Source organism: Geotrypetes seraphini, chromosome 7 (genome assembly GCF_902459505.1).
Source record: "Geotrypetes seraphini chromosome 7, aGeoSer1.1, whole genome shotgun sequence".
NCBI lineage: Eukaryota > Metazoa > Chordata > Amphibia > Gymnophiona > Dermophiidae > Geotrypetes > Geotrypetes seraphini.
Genome location: NC_047090.1, coordinates 29,386,131 through 29,400,188, shown reverse-complemented (window position 1 = coordinate 29,400,188; position 14,058 = coordinate 29,386,131). Strand labels below are relative to the sequence as shown.

The 14,058-nt window shown below is 45.0% G+C and overlaps 1 protein-coding gene across 2 annotated transcripts in view; it reads right to left on the bottom strand.

Moving 5' to 3' along the window:
* Positions 1-1,578: 1,578 nt before the first annotated feature.
* NDUFA12 (NADH:ubiquinone oxidoreductase subunit A12) overlaps positions 1,579-14,058 on the bottom strand; it is a 43,053-nt gene continuing 30,573 nt past the window's right edge. For both annotated transcript variants that reach the window (XM_033953422.1, XM_033953423.1), the window contains one exon: positions 1,579-1,859. In XM_033953422.1, the coding sequence (XP_033809313.1) occupies positions 1,679-1,859 (181 nt within the window). In that variant the 3' untranslated portion in view covers positions 1,579-1,678. The remainder of the gene's footprint in view (positions 1,860-14,058) is intronic.

Sequence of the window (14,058 nt, the reverse complement as noted above, 5' to 3'; positions counted from 1 at the left end):
GTGGAAACAGGATATTGGGCTAGGTGGACCATTGGCCTGACCCAATATGGCTATTGTTATGTTCTTTATAGGACAATCAAGCCATTGTGACACCACTGATGAGGTTGACTCTTAAGCATTGGTGGAATGAGGCATTATGACATCATAATCTCAGCTCTGGAATGCTGCTACTTTTTGGGTTTCTGTTAGTAAAGAGAAAGGGGGTATATAAAGGATAATTTATAATATTTACTTTAAACAATCTTCTTTTGCACATCAGTGTCTTGATTTATAAATAATATTTCATTCTTAGTCACCCACTATTCTGATCATTTAGATAATGCCCTAATTTAACAATAGAACTCATCCCCAAATTTAAATAGAGAGGTTGAAGTATCAAAAAAATATGCATTGTTCTCAGTAAAGAGACCTCTTAAAACTTGGATGTTATTTCAAGTCCTCATCCTGAATGCATGTGATGTAATCATTTACTTCAAAACCTCCTTCCTAACCTTAATTATTTATTAATCTATTCTTTGGGCTTCTGCCAGGTACTGCTGACCTGGATTGGCCACTGTGGAAACAGGATACTGGGCTAAATGGACCATTGGTCTGACCCAATATGGCTATTGTTATGTTCTTATATCTGATCAGCTTACAACTGACAGAGCTTTTGAAACCAAAACTCCCTAAATAATATAACCCTAACAATACAGAATGTCCAAAACAAGCACCACCACAGCAGGCGTTTGTCCTAAACTGAGCTGTTTCAGTTGTTTTAACTTTTCTTAACCAGTTGTAGCACATCTGTCCTGCCATATGCAGGCTGCCATCACACAAAGCATGAGAAATGAGTCGGGCTGGGCAACAGATGTTGGCATACTTGGCTGTTTTGCTACATGTTGCTTTTATATGTGCTCTGAGATTTGAAGCAAAGCAGTTCCTAGTGGAAAGGTCAAATGCACATCAGAAGCAGAAATGGCAAAAAAACACAATCAATACAGGCCATAAGCGAACATAAGAATTGCCGCTACTGGGTCAGACCAGTGGTCCATCATGCCCAGCAGTTCGCTCACGTGGCGGCCCTCTGGTGAAAGACCAGTGCCCTAACTGAGACTAGCCCTATTAGCATACGTCCTTGTTCAGCAGGAACTTGTCTAACTTTGTCTTGAATCCCTGGAGGGTGTTTTCCCCTATGACAGACTCCGGAAGAGCGTTCCAGTTTTCTATCACTTTCTGGGTGAAGAACTTCCTTACGTTCTTATGGAATCGATCTCCTTTCAACTTTAGAGAGTTCCCTCTCATTCTCCCAAGCTTGGAGAGGGAGAACAACCTGTCCTTATCTACTGAGTTTATCCCCTTCAGCACCTTGAATGTTTCGACCATGTCCCCCTCAATCTCCTCTGTTCGAGGGAGAAGAGGCCCAGTTTCTCTACTCTTTCGCTGTACAGAAGCTCCTCAAATCCCTTAACCATCTTAGTCGCTCTTATCTAAAAATAAACAGTGGCTCACTATCAAACATGCGCTCCTACAAGCAAACATTTAACATAAAATTTACAGAAGGGGAACAGCTCCATAGGAAAGTAATGTAACATAAAGCATGGTTTGACAAAAGGATTTATTTTACTAAATAAGTTCAAATATTAAACATAAAATGTACATTGATAAGCCTGTTTTAGACAGGAATTACGCTGGATTTTCACTTTCTAGAAATCTGTGGTGGGACCCATTCCTCTATCTTCTTGCGAGTAGTGGAGTAAGGTACGTACTGCCCTGAGGTTCCACTTTGATTAAATTTATGGTTCTCCCAAATGAATTTACGAGCAACCGGTGGATGAGTTGATGGAGGCTCATCAGTCATGGAGTGAAGCCAGCGATGCCTTGTTTAAGAAGAAAAAGTCATAATTACATTCTTATGCCAATACTAGTTGAGAAAGATACATTTATATTAAAGTCATTCAATCCACCTGTCTTATGAGACATTTTACTAAAGCACGTTAAGCATCTAAGTACACATTAATGCCCCAAAACAGGCTACCTTGCAACTGTGTTAAGGAGTCTTGTGTAATTTGCCTGTTTCTGCATGAGTGGGCAAAGGGGCAAGGAAGTATTAGCCAGAAAGCACGCTGCACAATAACTGGTTAATACACTAACGCTGGACCACTTACTGCCACCTAAACAGGAAACAGGAAGTGGTTCTCCATTAACTCTCAGCAGGTACAGTGCGCTAACGGAAACATTAATGATGCCATGCACAATTTGCAGATACCTCACGGTAAAAACCCATGTTAAGTCACAGTAGCTGCAAATACCACCGCAGTTTAGTAAAAGGGTCCTTTAAATGACAAATCTCCAATAAAAGTTAGCGAGATCATACACAAAATTGTATTAAAACTGTATATAAATTCTTTCTTTATTTGAATCAGATTTTGGAGCTCAAGGCAAGTTTCATGCGTGTGAATATGTTATTTTCTTGCTCAAATGGGTTCACAATCTAAACAATGCGTCAAGCCATGGAGGGTGAAGCCAACTTGTCCAAAATCATAGACTCTGTCAGTGGGAGAAGCAGGATGTGCTTCTCCAACCACTAAGCTACTTTATCTTGTCATTATAATGGCAGAAAAAGACCAGTCAGCTCAGACAAAGGGTCTACACTCCTAACAATATATTCTTGCTACCCAACCATACAAGCATCTGTGTCTCTAGATAGCACTCTTTATCCAAGCCACTTTTCATTTTTTCCTCTTTTGGTTCACTGCCATCCTGGATAGACAAGCACACAGAATTCAATGTTCAATTCACCACCCTGGTCCTTTCTCCACCACTCCATTCTCTATGAGGCTCTTTGTTTTCCTAAAGTAATTTATCAAGGGACTTTAGGGAGTACCTCCTCCCTCGAATCAATGAGTTCATGAACTGTGCTAACATACATTGCATACATACATTGCATTCTTATGCAACATAAACAGCAAATCTTACAGTGGCTCCCAAATAACTACTATTGTATGACATCTGCATACACAGTTGTACACATCAAAACATAGAAGAAACAATCCCTGTTCAAAAGAGCTTACAATTTAGTTAAGACAAACAAACCGGACAAGAAGATGCATCAATACACTGTGCTCAGGTGGGGGAATTACAGAGGGAGTAGTAAGATTCCATACGGAATCCCAAAGAGTGACAAGATTCCATGTGGAATCCCAAAGAGTGGCGAGATTCCATGCGGAATCCCCAGAGAGTGGCAAGATTCCATGCGGAATCCCCAGAGAGTGGCAAGATTCCATGCGGAATCCCCAGAGAGTGGCAAGATTCCATGCGGAATCCCCAGAGAGTGGCAAGATTCCATGCGGAATCCCCAGAGAGTGGCAAGATTCCATGCAGAATTCCCAGAGACTTGCAAGATTGCATGCAGAATCCCGAGAGTGGCAAGATTCCATCCGGAATCCTCAAAGAATGGCAAGATTCCATGCAGAATCCTCAAAGAATGGCAAGATTCCATGCAGAATCCCCAAAGAGTACTACTACTGCTTATCATTTCTATATCGCAACTAGACATATGCAGCACTGTACATCAAAACACAGAAGAGACAGTCCCTGCTTAAAAGAGCTTACAATCTAGTCAAGGCAGACAAAGTGGATAAGAATGCATTGTGCTCAGGTGAGGGAATTACAGGGGGAATGATAAGACAGATATTGGTGCTTTGATATTGGTGGGTTGAGTTTGGAAATGAAAGCCGCTTCAAAGAAGTGGGCTTTGAATCTGGATCTGAATACTGCCAGAGAGAGATAGTGGTAAGTAGATGGATGGGATCAGAGGAACAGGTGTTGAGTATGGAGTAGGAAAGAAAAATGCAGATTTCTCCTCAGTAAAGGGCTGAGCGGGGACTGGATATCCCCAGATCAGGGTCAGGCAAAGCAAGCAAAGTGCCAGGGAGAATCTAGGGCGTGTCCAAAGGAGTAATGTCACTGATGGACGTCGTGCAGGCGTATTGGGACTGCGCAGGGGGAGAACACAGCAATCCAAAATCCAGAGCGCAAAAATTTCAAAATCGTGAAAAAGTGTCCAGCTCCTAGGGCATCGATCACTCCAAGGTGGCTAAACTGAGCCTTTCAGGAGCAGCGTTGAGTCCACAGCCTGACAGACAGAATTACCAACCGTGCTGAGCCCCGAAAGCACATAATCTGCCCTGCCATTTGGACACCTGGTTCAGCAGAAGAGAGGCTAAGCCGAATGCTGCGACCTTTCCCCCCCCCCCCCGGCTGCGCCACGTGGCGCAAAAATGCTCTAAAAGCGCTACAATTGCGCAATTCTGACATGAATCCACAAGAAGAGATCCCAAGGACTCCATCCCAGCAAGTTTCCAGCAAAATTTGCAGTTTTCCGAGAAGCAGAGAGCTTTAGGGAAAAAAAAAAAGAAAATTGCTAAAAATCCAAGACAGTCACCGTCACAAAATTCGTGCCAAAATCGCAATATTTTTCAAACTTCCCAAACATTAAAAATGGCGATTTTAGGATTTTTCAGGAGGGAGAACATAAGGGAACACTTAAAAACACTCAAAACCCCCACTTTTCAAACCTCCCCCGACGTCTCTCACAGGCTGTCAACCTGTGTCCTCACTGTGACCTGACAGGATCAGTTAGAAGTGCTGCAAGCTTGCTTTCAGCTCACTCACAATAGCGGGATGAGAATAATCACTGCCACAAGGCTGGGAATGCTCATATAAAGCTGATTTTAAGGCTGACAGTCAGACTCCAATGTCTGACTATACCTCCACCCTTGCAGTCGGCACCCTGCAAAACAGCACTGAGTCTCCTAAGGGCGCCTAACAGCCTGCGCTCAACCCCTGATTAACTGAAGGCGAGTCCACCTCAGGGACGGCCCTGATCTCCAGAGAAAACTATGTAGACTGGCCAACAGGTACCCAGAGGGATCAGCCTGTCAGTTACAGACCGAAGTCTATGAATTTTCAAGTAGGCAGAGCTTCAAAATCATTCCAAGCACTAATTCACCCAAAAAGGGGACAAAATGACATTGAATTAAAACAATAAAATGGGGAGAGCAGAACAAACATAACTGCATCCATGCATGCAGAAGGAAAGAACTGTAGAGGGAGCTAAAAAGCCCAGTGAATTACTACAGGGGCAGAGTGAAAAACCCAGAGTGGATTTCTTCTGCAACCATGCAGTTAAAGGGAAATAATCCTATGCCCTAGAATTCCTCACCTATTGCATTGGAAAAACAACATAATGGTAAAGGAGCAAAACACAAGACCACATTGGTAACTGAAGCGTAAGCATCGAGTGAGTATTCTATACCAGTGTTCTTCAACCACTGGTCCATGGACCGGTGCCGGTCCACAGAAATTTCCTGCCAGTCCGCAGGGCCAGTACATGCATTGGGCCCGAGACAGTGTTCTTCAGCCGCCTGTCCGTGGTGTGATCGATGTGGGCATTATCTTTGGGCCGGCTTCCTCTTCCTCACTGCCGCAGTGCACGAAGCCACAGACAGCGGCTCCTATGAACGTCCTGGGTCTGAACCGGAAGCTTTCTCTCTGACATCGCAATGTCAGAGGGAAGGCTTCCGGATGAGGCGTGGGACGCATGAAGAGCCGCTGCCCGCGCCTTTGTGCACTGCATCAGTGAGGAAGAGGGAGCCGGTCCAAAGATAACACTGGGGGCGGCATAAAACGGCCAGGCGGGAGCAGGCCAGAAGGTAAGGCACAGCATGGAGGGAGACAACAAAGATAGGGGGAATGATTTTATTTTTGAATTTACTGATTGAATTGTGTCAATTTTGAGAATTTTCATCTACTGTCTATATTTTGCACTGTTCAGGAAGAAATGCATTTGTTTCTATTTCTCTGGAGTTATACTGCATGCAGAGTCTTGGATCTTAGGGTTTGTTTGTATATATTAGTACTTTTAGTTTTTGGTCCCGTATTTGCATAGGGGTTATCTGTGTTCTGCATGTGTGACCAAGGCCAGGTGTTCTGGTAGGAATGAATGTTGAGAAACATACAGTATTGCTTTGCGAAGTTTAATTTTGTGGTTAACCATTATGTATTGTTAATAAGATTATATTCTGTGCGTATATATGAAAAATGAATGGACAAATGGTGTTACAATTAGTACTATTATGGGGGCGGGGTCTGGGGTGGAGATGGGCGAGGTTTAGCCCATGACTTAGCCCAGTGTTCTTCAACCACCGGTCTGCGGACTAGTGCCGGTCCACAAAATAATTCTTTTATTTTTGCAGGTCCATAGGTGTCAAAAGGTTGAAGAACACTCTTCTATACTATATATGAAGAAAGAGAAGACCCTCGTGCACCAGAAATGTAAAGGTCAAGAAAATGTGGAAGAAACATACAGCAATAGTCTTAGCCATCTTCAGCATCTTTGGCCTAACCACAAAAACTCCGCTAGATGTGTCTCTTAACTACACTTGTGACCTAATATAAATATTCCACAAAGCATTAGCAAGAAATCAAAAACTGCAATTGCCCCTAAATTTCCATAGAATCTTGCTACTTTTGGGGATTCTGCCGGGTGCTTATGACTTGGATTAGCCACTGAGCTTGATGGATTAGAGAATGACACAGGGAAAAAATTTGTCCCCGTCACCGGCCGACTATCCTCTGCACCGCCCCGTCACCGCCATTCCCTTCAACGCCCCATCACCGCCATCCCTTTCACCGCCCCGTCACCGCCATCCCATTCACCGCCCCGTCACCGTCACCGCAGCATGCATAAAAGCCTCAAACAGGTATGATTTTATATACTTATCTTTATTAACGTATAAAGGAAACATTCTTTACAACTTAGTTAACTATACAAAAACAAAACACAACCTGTACTTTTAATTGTCCTTATTTTTTAACCCGTAGATGAACAACAAATCATCCACAATCTCTGGATTCAGTCTAGTTCTCCTTTTTCCACAGTCCTTCCTGCAATAGAGAATGCCCTCTCTGAAGATGTGCTGGTAGCTGGAATGCACAGTGTCCCTCGTGCAACTTTTGCTAATTTTGGCCAGCATTCTTGTTTATTTCTCCAAAATCTTAAAACATCAGCATCACTACTGTATATAATATTAATTCATTATGGTAACCACAAAATTAAAAGAAACACAAAGCACACTGTATCCAAGTTTCCAAGTTTATTAGGTATTTTTGATTTATCGCCTATTCAAAATTCAAGGCGATGTACAAATAAAATAGTTGGTAACACACTTGCAATTATTAAATTAAACAAACAATTATCTAAAATACAATCAACACATATTACATTACATTTAAAGGTAATTTAAATAGTTTACAGTGAAACATAAGGAAAAAATTATTTAATGGTTACATTCGATAATACAATCACTAATTCGAATTTAAAATATTTAATTAAATTTAGGGAAAAAAACAATAGGAAGGGGGACAAATTGACCTTTTAAGTTATGGATGCGGAAAGAAAAAAGGAAAAATTAGTTATTGAAGGCGTCAATATATAGAAAACTTTTAAGTTCTGACTTAAATTTTGTTAAATTTTTTTCCTGTCTTAGGTACAATGGAAGATTGTTCCAAGATTGAGGGGCTGTTATGGAAAAAATAGTATTACGCCTTGTGTTAATAACTTTTAGTGAGGGAATAGCTAAAAGTTGCTGGTCTTGAGATCTAAGAGATCTAGAGGTAGTATAGGGTATTAAAAGTCTAAATATAAAGGCAGGAGTTTTGTGTTCTATAGCTTTGAAAATTAGTAAACATTGTTTAAATACTATTCTATGTGCTACTGGGAGCTATTCAGAGAAAATATTAATTAATATTTGTTTCAAAGAGGTCAAGACAGATGACTAAAATATGCAATGTCACTTCAGAAACAACTATAGAAAAATAGACAAATATAATGCAAAATATAGATAACTGATATAAATTCTCAAAACTGACACATTTTGATCACTAAATTGAAAATAGTCATTTTTCATACAATTTTTCTATCACTAATCTTCCCCCACCCCATATATATTCCGCAGGTTTTCAAAGAGATCAAGGCAGATGATTTTATGCAATGTCACATCAGGAACAACTATACAAAAATAGACAAATATACTCCCCCTCCCCTTTTACTAAATTGCAATAGCAGTTTTTAGTGCAGGGAGATGCGCTGAATGCCCTGCACTGCTTTCGATGCTCATAGGCTCCCTGTGCTAAAAACCGCTATTGCGATTTAGTAAAAGGGGGCCATAGTGCAAAATATAGACAGCAGATATAAATTCTCAAAACAGACACATTTTGATCACTAAACTGAAAATAAAATCATTTCTCCCACAAGTGGACTGTAAGGCGCCTGAATCTAAGGCTATATGCTACCATTCTGTAATGGAACCTGGGAGCCCATTCACTGCTATAGAATAGGCGTTCCCTGTACAGTCTCAGGGTGCCTACGAGGAAGAACCCACTTGGAAAATTGCCCCTTATTTTTTAAGGATTATAAAAACAGAAGCAATAATATGAAAAACAAAACCCAGCCTTAAAACAGGCTGAATTAATTTGTGAACCATTATTTAAAGGATACTCAGAAAAAATAGTTTTCCCTTAACTTAAATGAAATAAACATATTCCTATCCATCATTTGACTATAGCTAAGGGCAAAAGAACCTCATAGAGCTGCAGTGAAATAGAAAAGTGATTTTGTTTTACTGTAATCTCTGCATTAAGTAGATTTGCACACCCCAAGCTCCTTAAATCTTGATGCACTTCTAGCTTTTCCTGTATCAGACTTTGCAAGATTAATAAATGGAGCATTCTTCTGCCTGCCAGTTAAAGGATGAAAAAAAAAAAAAGCCTATAAAGTTCAAATCACAGCTTGACTAAACTCAAACTTTTTTGATTTCATTCTTCCTGGCTGACCACAATAAGCACCAAGGTTGGGGAAGGGGTAAAACGTGGACCTCACGGACCTGACGGACCTCGCGGATCTAAACCTTTACCGCCTTAAAATCTGAGGTCCGTGTCGGTGGCGAGAGCAAGCAGAATCAGGTCCGACGTCCGTGCGTTTTTTTTTTTTCTCAAATGGTATACCACTACACTTGCTGCTTTTACTTGCTTTGGGCCTTCCTCGTTGCCGGGACCTGCCTACTTTCTGTTTCTGCGAAGGCAGGACCCGGCAGCGAGGAAGGCCCGAAGCAAGTAAAAGCAGCAAGTTGTAAGCTTCCCTCCGGGGCTCTATTGTGTGCGTGCTGGCTTCCCTTCTCTTCCCTCCGAAACCAGAAGTAGCGTCCCGGGAGGGGGGGGAAGAGAAGGGAAGCCGGCACGCACACGATAGAGCCCCGGCCCGGAGGGAAGCTTACAACTTGCTGCTTTTACTTGCTTCGGGCCTTCCTCGCTGCCGGGTCCTGCCTTCGCGGAAACAGAAAGTAGGCAGGATCCGGCAACGAGGAAGGCCTAAAGCAAGTAAAAGCATGCTGGCAAAAAAAGGCAGGCATCAAACAAAATTTTCGGCGGCGAGTTAGCCCGGGAAGGAGCATCGACGGCAGCAGCATGATTAGCTGGGTAGTCATCTAAATCAGCCGGGGAGAACTCTTACTTGTACCTGACGAAGTGAAACGAGTGAATCCAAGCGAGGCAGCGACTGCAAACAAAATTCAAATCCTGGGCTCGGCTCCGAAATCCAATCGCTACTGCTGCACTACAACCCATTAAATATCAGGTGTGGCAGTAGCGATTGGTCCTCTTCTTTGAGCAAAAAGAACTGACCAATGAAGAGCCTGTATATTAGGGAGCGGAGTCAATGCGGCAACGTGCAAGTCGGGTTGAGGAGACAGACCACGCAGAGACAAACATGGCCGCCGGAAAAAATCTGACACCCGGTCCCGAACCAAAGAATCACGGTGAAGACAAGGTAAATAGCGGTACATAGAAGGGGGTACATTTGCCTGCGGGGACAAATCTTTTCACCGTTTTTGCGGGAGGTGAAAACTTTTGTCCCCATGTCTGCGGCGATTTGGCTATGGAGTCTCCATAGCCCGCAGCCAAACCGCAGCCACGCCGCGGCTCCCTGCGGGGATCGCTCCCCGTGTCATTCTCTATGATGGATCTTTTGCTCTAAGGGTCACGCCATTTTTATGCCCTTAAATATTTCTTTGGTTGCAACAGACAATGAAGGAAAACATGAAAAATTCTCTGCGTTTTATCATCCTTCTCTTCTCAGGTTCCAATATAGCAATGTTACTTACCGTAACAGTTGTTATCCAGGGACAGCAGGCAGCTATTCTCACTAGTGGGTGATGTCATCCGACAGAGCCCCGATACGGACATCTTGAAAGCATGTCTTGCTTGAAGAAACTTAGAAGTTTCGAGATGCCCGCACCGCGCATGCGCCAGTGCCTTCCCGCCCGATGTACCGGGCGTGTCTCCTCAGTTCAGGTAGCTAGCCTGAGAAGCCAACCCAGGGGAGGTGGGTGGGACGTGAGAATAGCTGCCTGCTGTCCCTGGATAACAACTGTTACGGTAAGTAACATTGCTTTATCCCAGGACAAGCAGGCAGGTATTCTCACTAGTGGGTGACCTCCAAGCTAACCCCAATGGGATGGAGGGAGAGTTGGCAACTTAAGAGAACAAATTTTGTAATACAGTTTGGCCAAACTGTCCATCCCGTCTGGAGAAAGTATCCAGACAATAATGAGAGGTGAATGTATGAACCGAGGACCAAGTGGCAGCCTTACAAATCTCCTCAATCGGTGTCGATCTGAGGAAGGCTACAGAGGCTGCCATTGCTCTGACCTTGTGGGCTGTGACCTTACAGGGAAGTGATAATCCAGCCTGGGCATAGCAGGAAGAGATACAAGCCGCCATCCAGTTAGAGATGGTGCGCTTCGATACAGGTCGTCCCAACTTGTTTGGATCAAAGGAGACGAAAAGTTGAGGTGCAGTTCTGTGTGGCTTTGTGCGATCCAAGTAGAAAGCCAGAGCACGTTTACAGTCCAGAGTGTGCAAAGCAGATTCCCCATGATGAGAATGAGGCTTTGGAAAAAACACTGGAAGCACGATGGATTGATTGATGTGAAATTCAGAGACCACTTTAGGTAAGAATTTTGGATGAGTACGGAGAACCACCTTGTCATGATGGAATACAGTGAACGGTGGATCTGCCACTAGGGCCTGAAGCTCACTGACTCGGCGAGCTGACATGAGGGCCACCAGGAAAACCACCTTCCAGGTGAGATACTTAAGAGGAGCCGTTTTGAGAGGTTCAAACGGAGGCTTCATAAGATGAGACAGGACAACATTAAGATCCCAAACCACAGGAGGAGGTTTGATAGGAGGATTGACATGAAAAAGTCCTTTCATAAATTTGGAAACCACAGGATGAGCAGACAAAGGTTTCCCCTGTAGAGGCTGATGGAAAGCCGCAATAGCACTCAGGTGGACTCGTATAGAGGTAGACTGGAGACCAGACTGGGACAGGTGTAGAAGATAGTCCAATACAGACGATAGAGAAGCTTTCTGAGGGTCTGTAGCATTGGAAATACACCAGGTCGAGAATCTCGTCCATTTTTGGGAATAGCATTGTCGAGTAGCAGGCTTCCTGGAAGCCTCCAAGACCTCCCTCACAGCTTGAGAAAACTGGTGAGGGGTTATGTTGAAAGGAACCAAGCTGTCAGGTGGAGAGACTGCAGGTTGGGATGAAGCAGTGAACCTTGATGTTGAGTAAGCAGTGAAGGAAACACTGGAAGAAGTATTGGCTCCCTGCTGCTGAGTTGAAGTAGAAGGGAGAACCAAGGTTGTCTGGGCCACCGAGGAGCAATCAGGATCATGGTGGCATGGTCTGATCTTAACTTGACCAGAGTCTTCTGAATGAGAGGAAAGGGAGGAAACGCATAAAGGAAGCGATTCCCCCACTCCAGTAGAAAGGCGTCTGCCTCGAGGCGGAGAGGAGTGTAGATCCTGGAGCAAAACTGAGGCAGTTTGAAGTTGTGGGGCGCTGCAAAGAGGTCTATCTGAGGCGTTCCCCACTGAGCGAAGATCTGATGAAGGGGTTTGGAATGGAGCGTCCATTCGTGAGGTTGGAGAAGACGACTCAATTTGTCTGCCAAGACGTTGTCCTTCCCCTGAATGTAGACAGCTCTGAGGAAGGTGTTGTGGCGAACCGCCCAATCCCAGACTCGAAGAGCTTCCTGACAAAGAGGGGCCGAGCCCGTGCCCCCTTGTTTGTTGACATAATACATGGCGACCTGATTGTCTGTGCGAATAAGGATCACCATGTCGTGAAGCAGATGCTGAAAGGCTTGGAGAGCATTGAAGATGGCTCTGAGCTCCAGAAGATTGATTTGATGGAGTCGTTCCGCACTGGTCCAGAACCCCTGAGTGCGAAGACCATCCAGATGGGCCCCCCATGCATAGTTCGATGAATCGGTCGTGAGAACCTTCTGGTGGGGAGGAGAGTGAAACAGTAAACCTCTGGATAGATTCGAAGAGGTCATCCACCAGAGAAGAGACTGCCGTAGAGCAGGAGTGACGATAATGTGACGGGACAACGGGTCGGACACCTGAGTCCACTGAGATGCCAGGGTCCATTGAGGAATCCTGAGATGGAGTCTGGCAAAAGGCGTCACATGAACTGTAGATGCCATGTGGCCCAAGAGGACCATCATGTGTCTCGCCGAGATGGACTGGCGAGAAGACACCGACTGGCAGAGTAGAAGGAGAGCATCCATGCGTTGAGGAGGAAGGAATGCTCGAAGTTGAATGGTATCCAGAACAGCCCCGATAAAGGGGAGACACTGGGTGGGCTGAAGATGTGATTTGGGGAAGTTGATCTCGAAGCCCAAGTTCTGCAGGAAACAAATTGTAGTCAAGGTCGCCGAAATGACCTCTGGGGCCGAAGGTGCCTTGATGAGCCAGTCGTCGAGGTATGGAAACACCTGGAGACCCATGTTCCGGAGTGCAGCGGCCACCACCACCAGACACTTCGTGAAGACTCTGGGAGACGAGGAAAGGCCGAATGGAAGCACTCGATACTGCAGATGTAGATGTCCCACCCGAAATCTGAGAAACTTGCGGGAGGCCGGATGTATCGGGATGTGAGTGTAGGCCTCCTTGAGATCCAGAGAGCATAACCAATCGTTCTGCTCGAGTAGGGGGTAAAGAGAAGCAAGGGTCAGCATGCGGAACCGCTCCTTGACCAAAAACTTGTTGAGGACTCGAAGGTCCAAAATGGGACGCAGATCGCCCGTCTTCTTCGGAACCAAGAAATACCGGGAGTAGAACCCCCGGTTTTGCTGATCTACTGGCACCGGCTCGACGGCTCGAAGCCGAAGCAGAGCCTGCGCCTCCTGTAGAAGAAGAGCGGTCTGCATCGAGTTGGAAGGATACTCTCTTGGCGGGTGGTCCGGGGGGACCCGTTGGAAATGAAGAGAGTATCCCTCTCTTACGATGGTAAGGACCCAAAGGTCCGAGGTGATCGACTCCCATTGATGATAAAAATGGTGGAGTCGACCCCCGATGGGAAAAACAAGGGAAGACAGAACGTCGGTTATGCTCCCTGGAAGAGAGTCAAAAGGGCTGAGTGGCCTTGGGTGCAGCCGGCATCTGAGGCTTCTGCTGAGACTTCTGTGGAGGCTGCCTCTTCGCAGGCTGTCTCGCTAGGGGAGCCTGTCTTGGTTGATAACGCCTCTGGTAGATTTGAGGCGGTCTAGATGGACGAGACTGTTGAGGCTTAGGCTTAGGACGCAGAATGGATTGAAAAGACTTCTCGTGGTCCGAAAGCTTTTTAGTAACAGTCTCGATAGACTCATCGAATAGATCCGCTCCCGCACAAGGCACATTAGCCAATCTGTCTTGGAGGTTCGGATCCATATCAATAGTGCGAAGCCAGGCCAGGCGACGCATGGCGACTGAACAGGCCGCAGCAAGTGCCGAGAGCTCGAAGGCATCGTAGGAGGATTGCATCAGTTGCAGCCGCAACTGGGACAGGGTTGCCACCACCTCCTCAAACTGGAAACGAGCTTCAGCATCGATGAAAGGGACGAACTTGCGGAGGACCGGCAAGAAGAAATCCAAATAGGAAGAGAAGAAAAAATTGTAATTGAG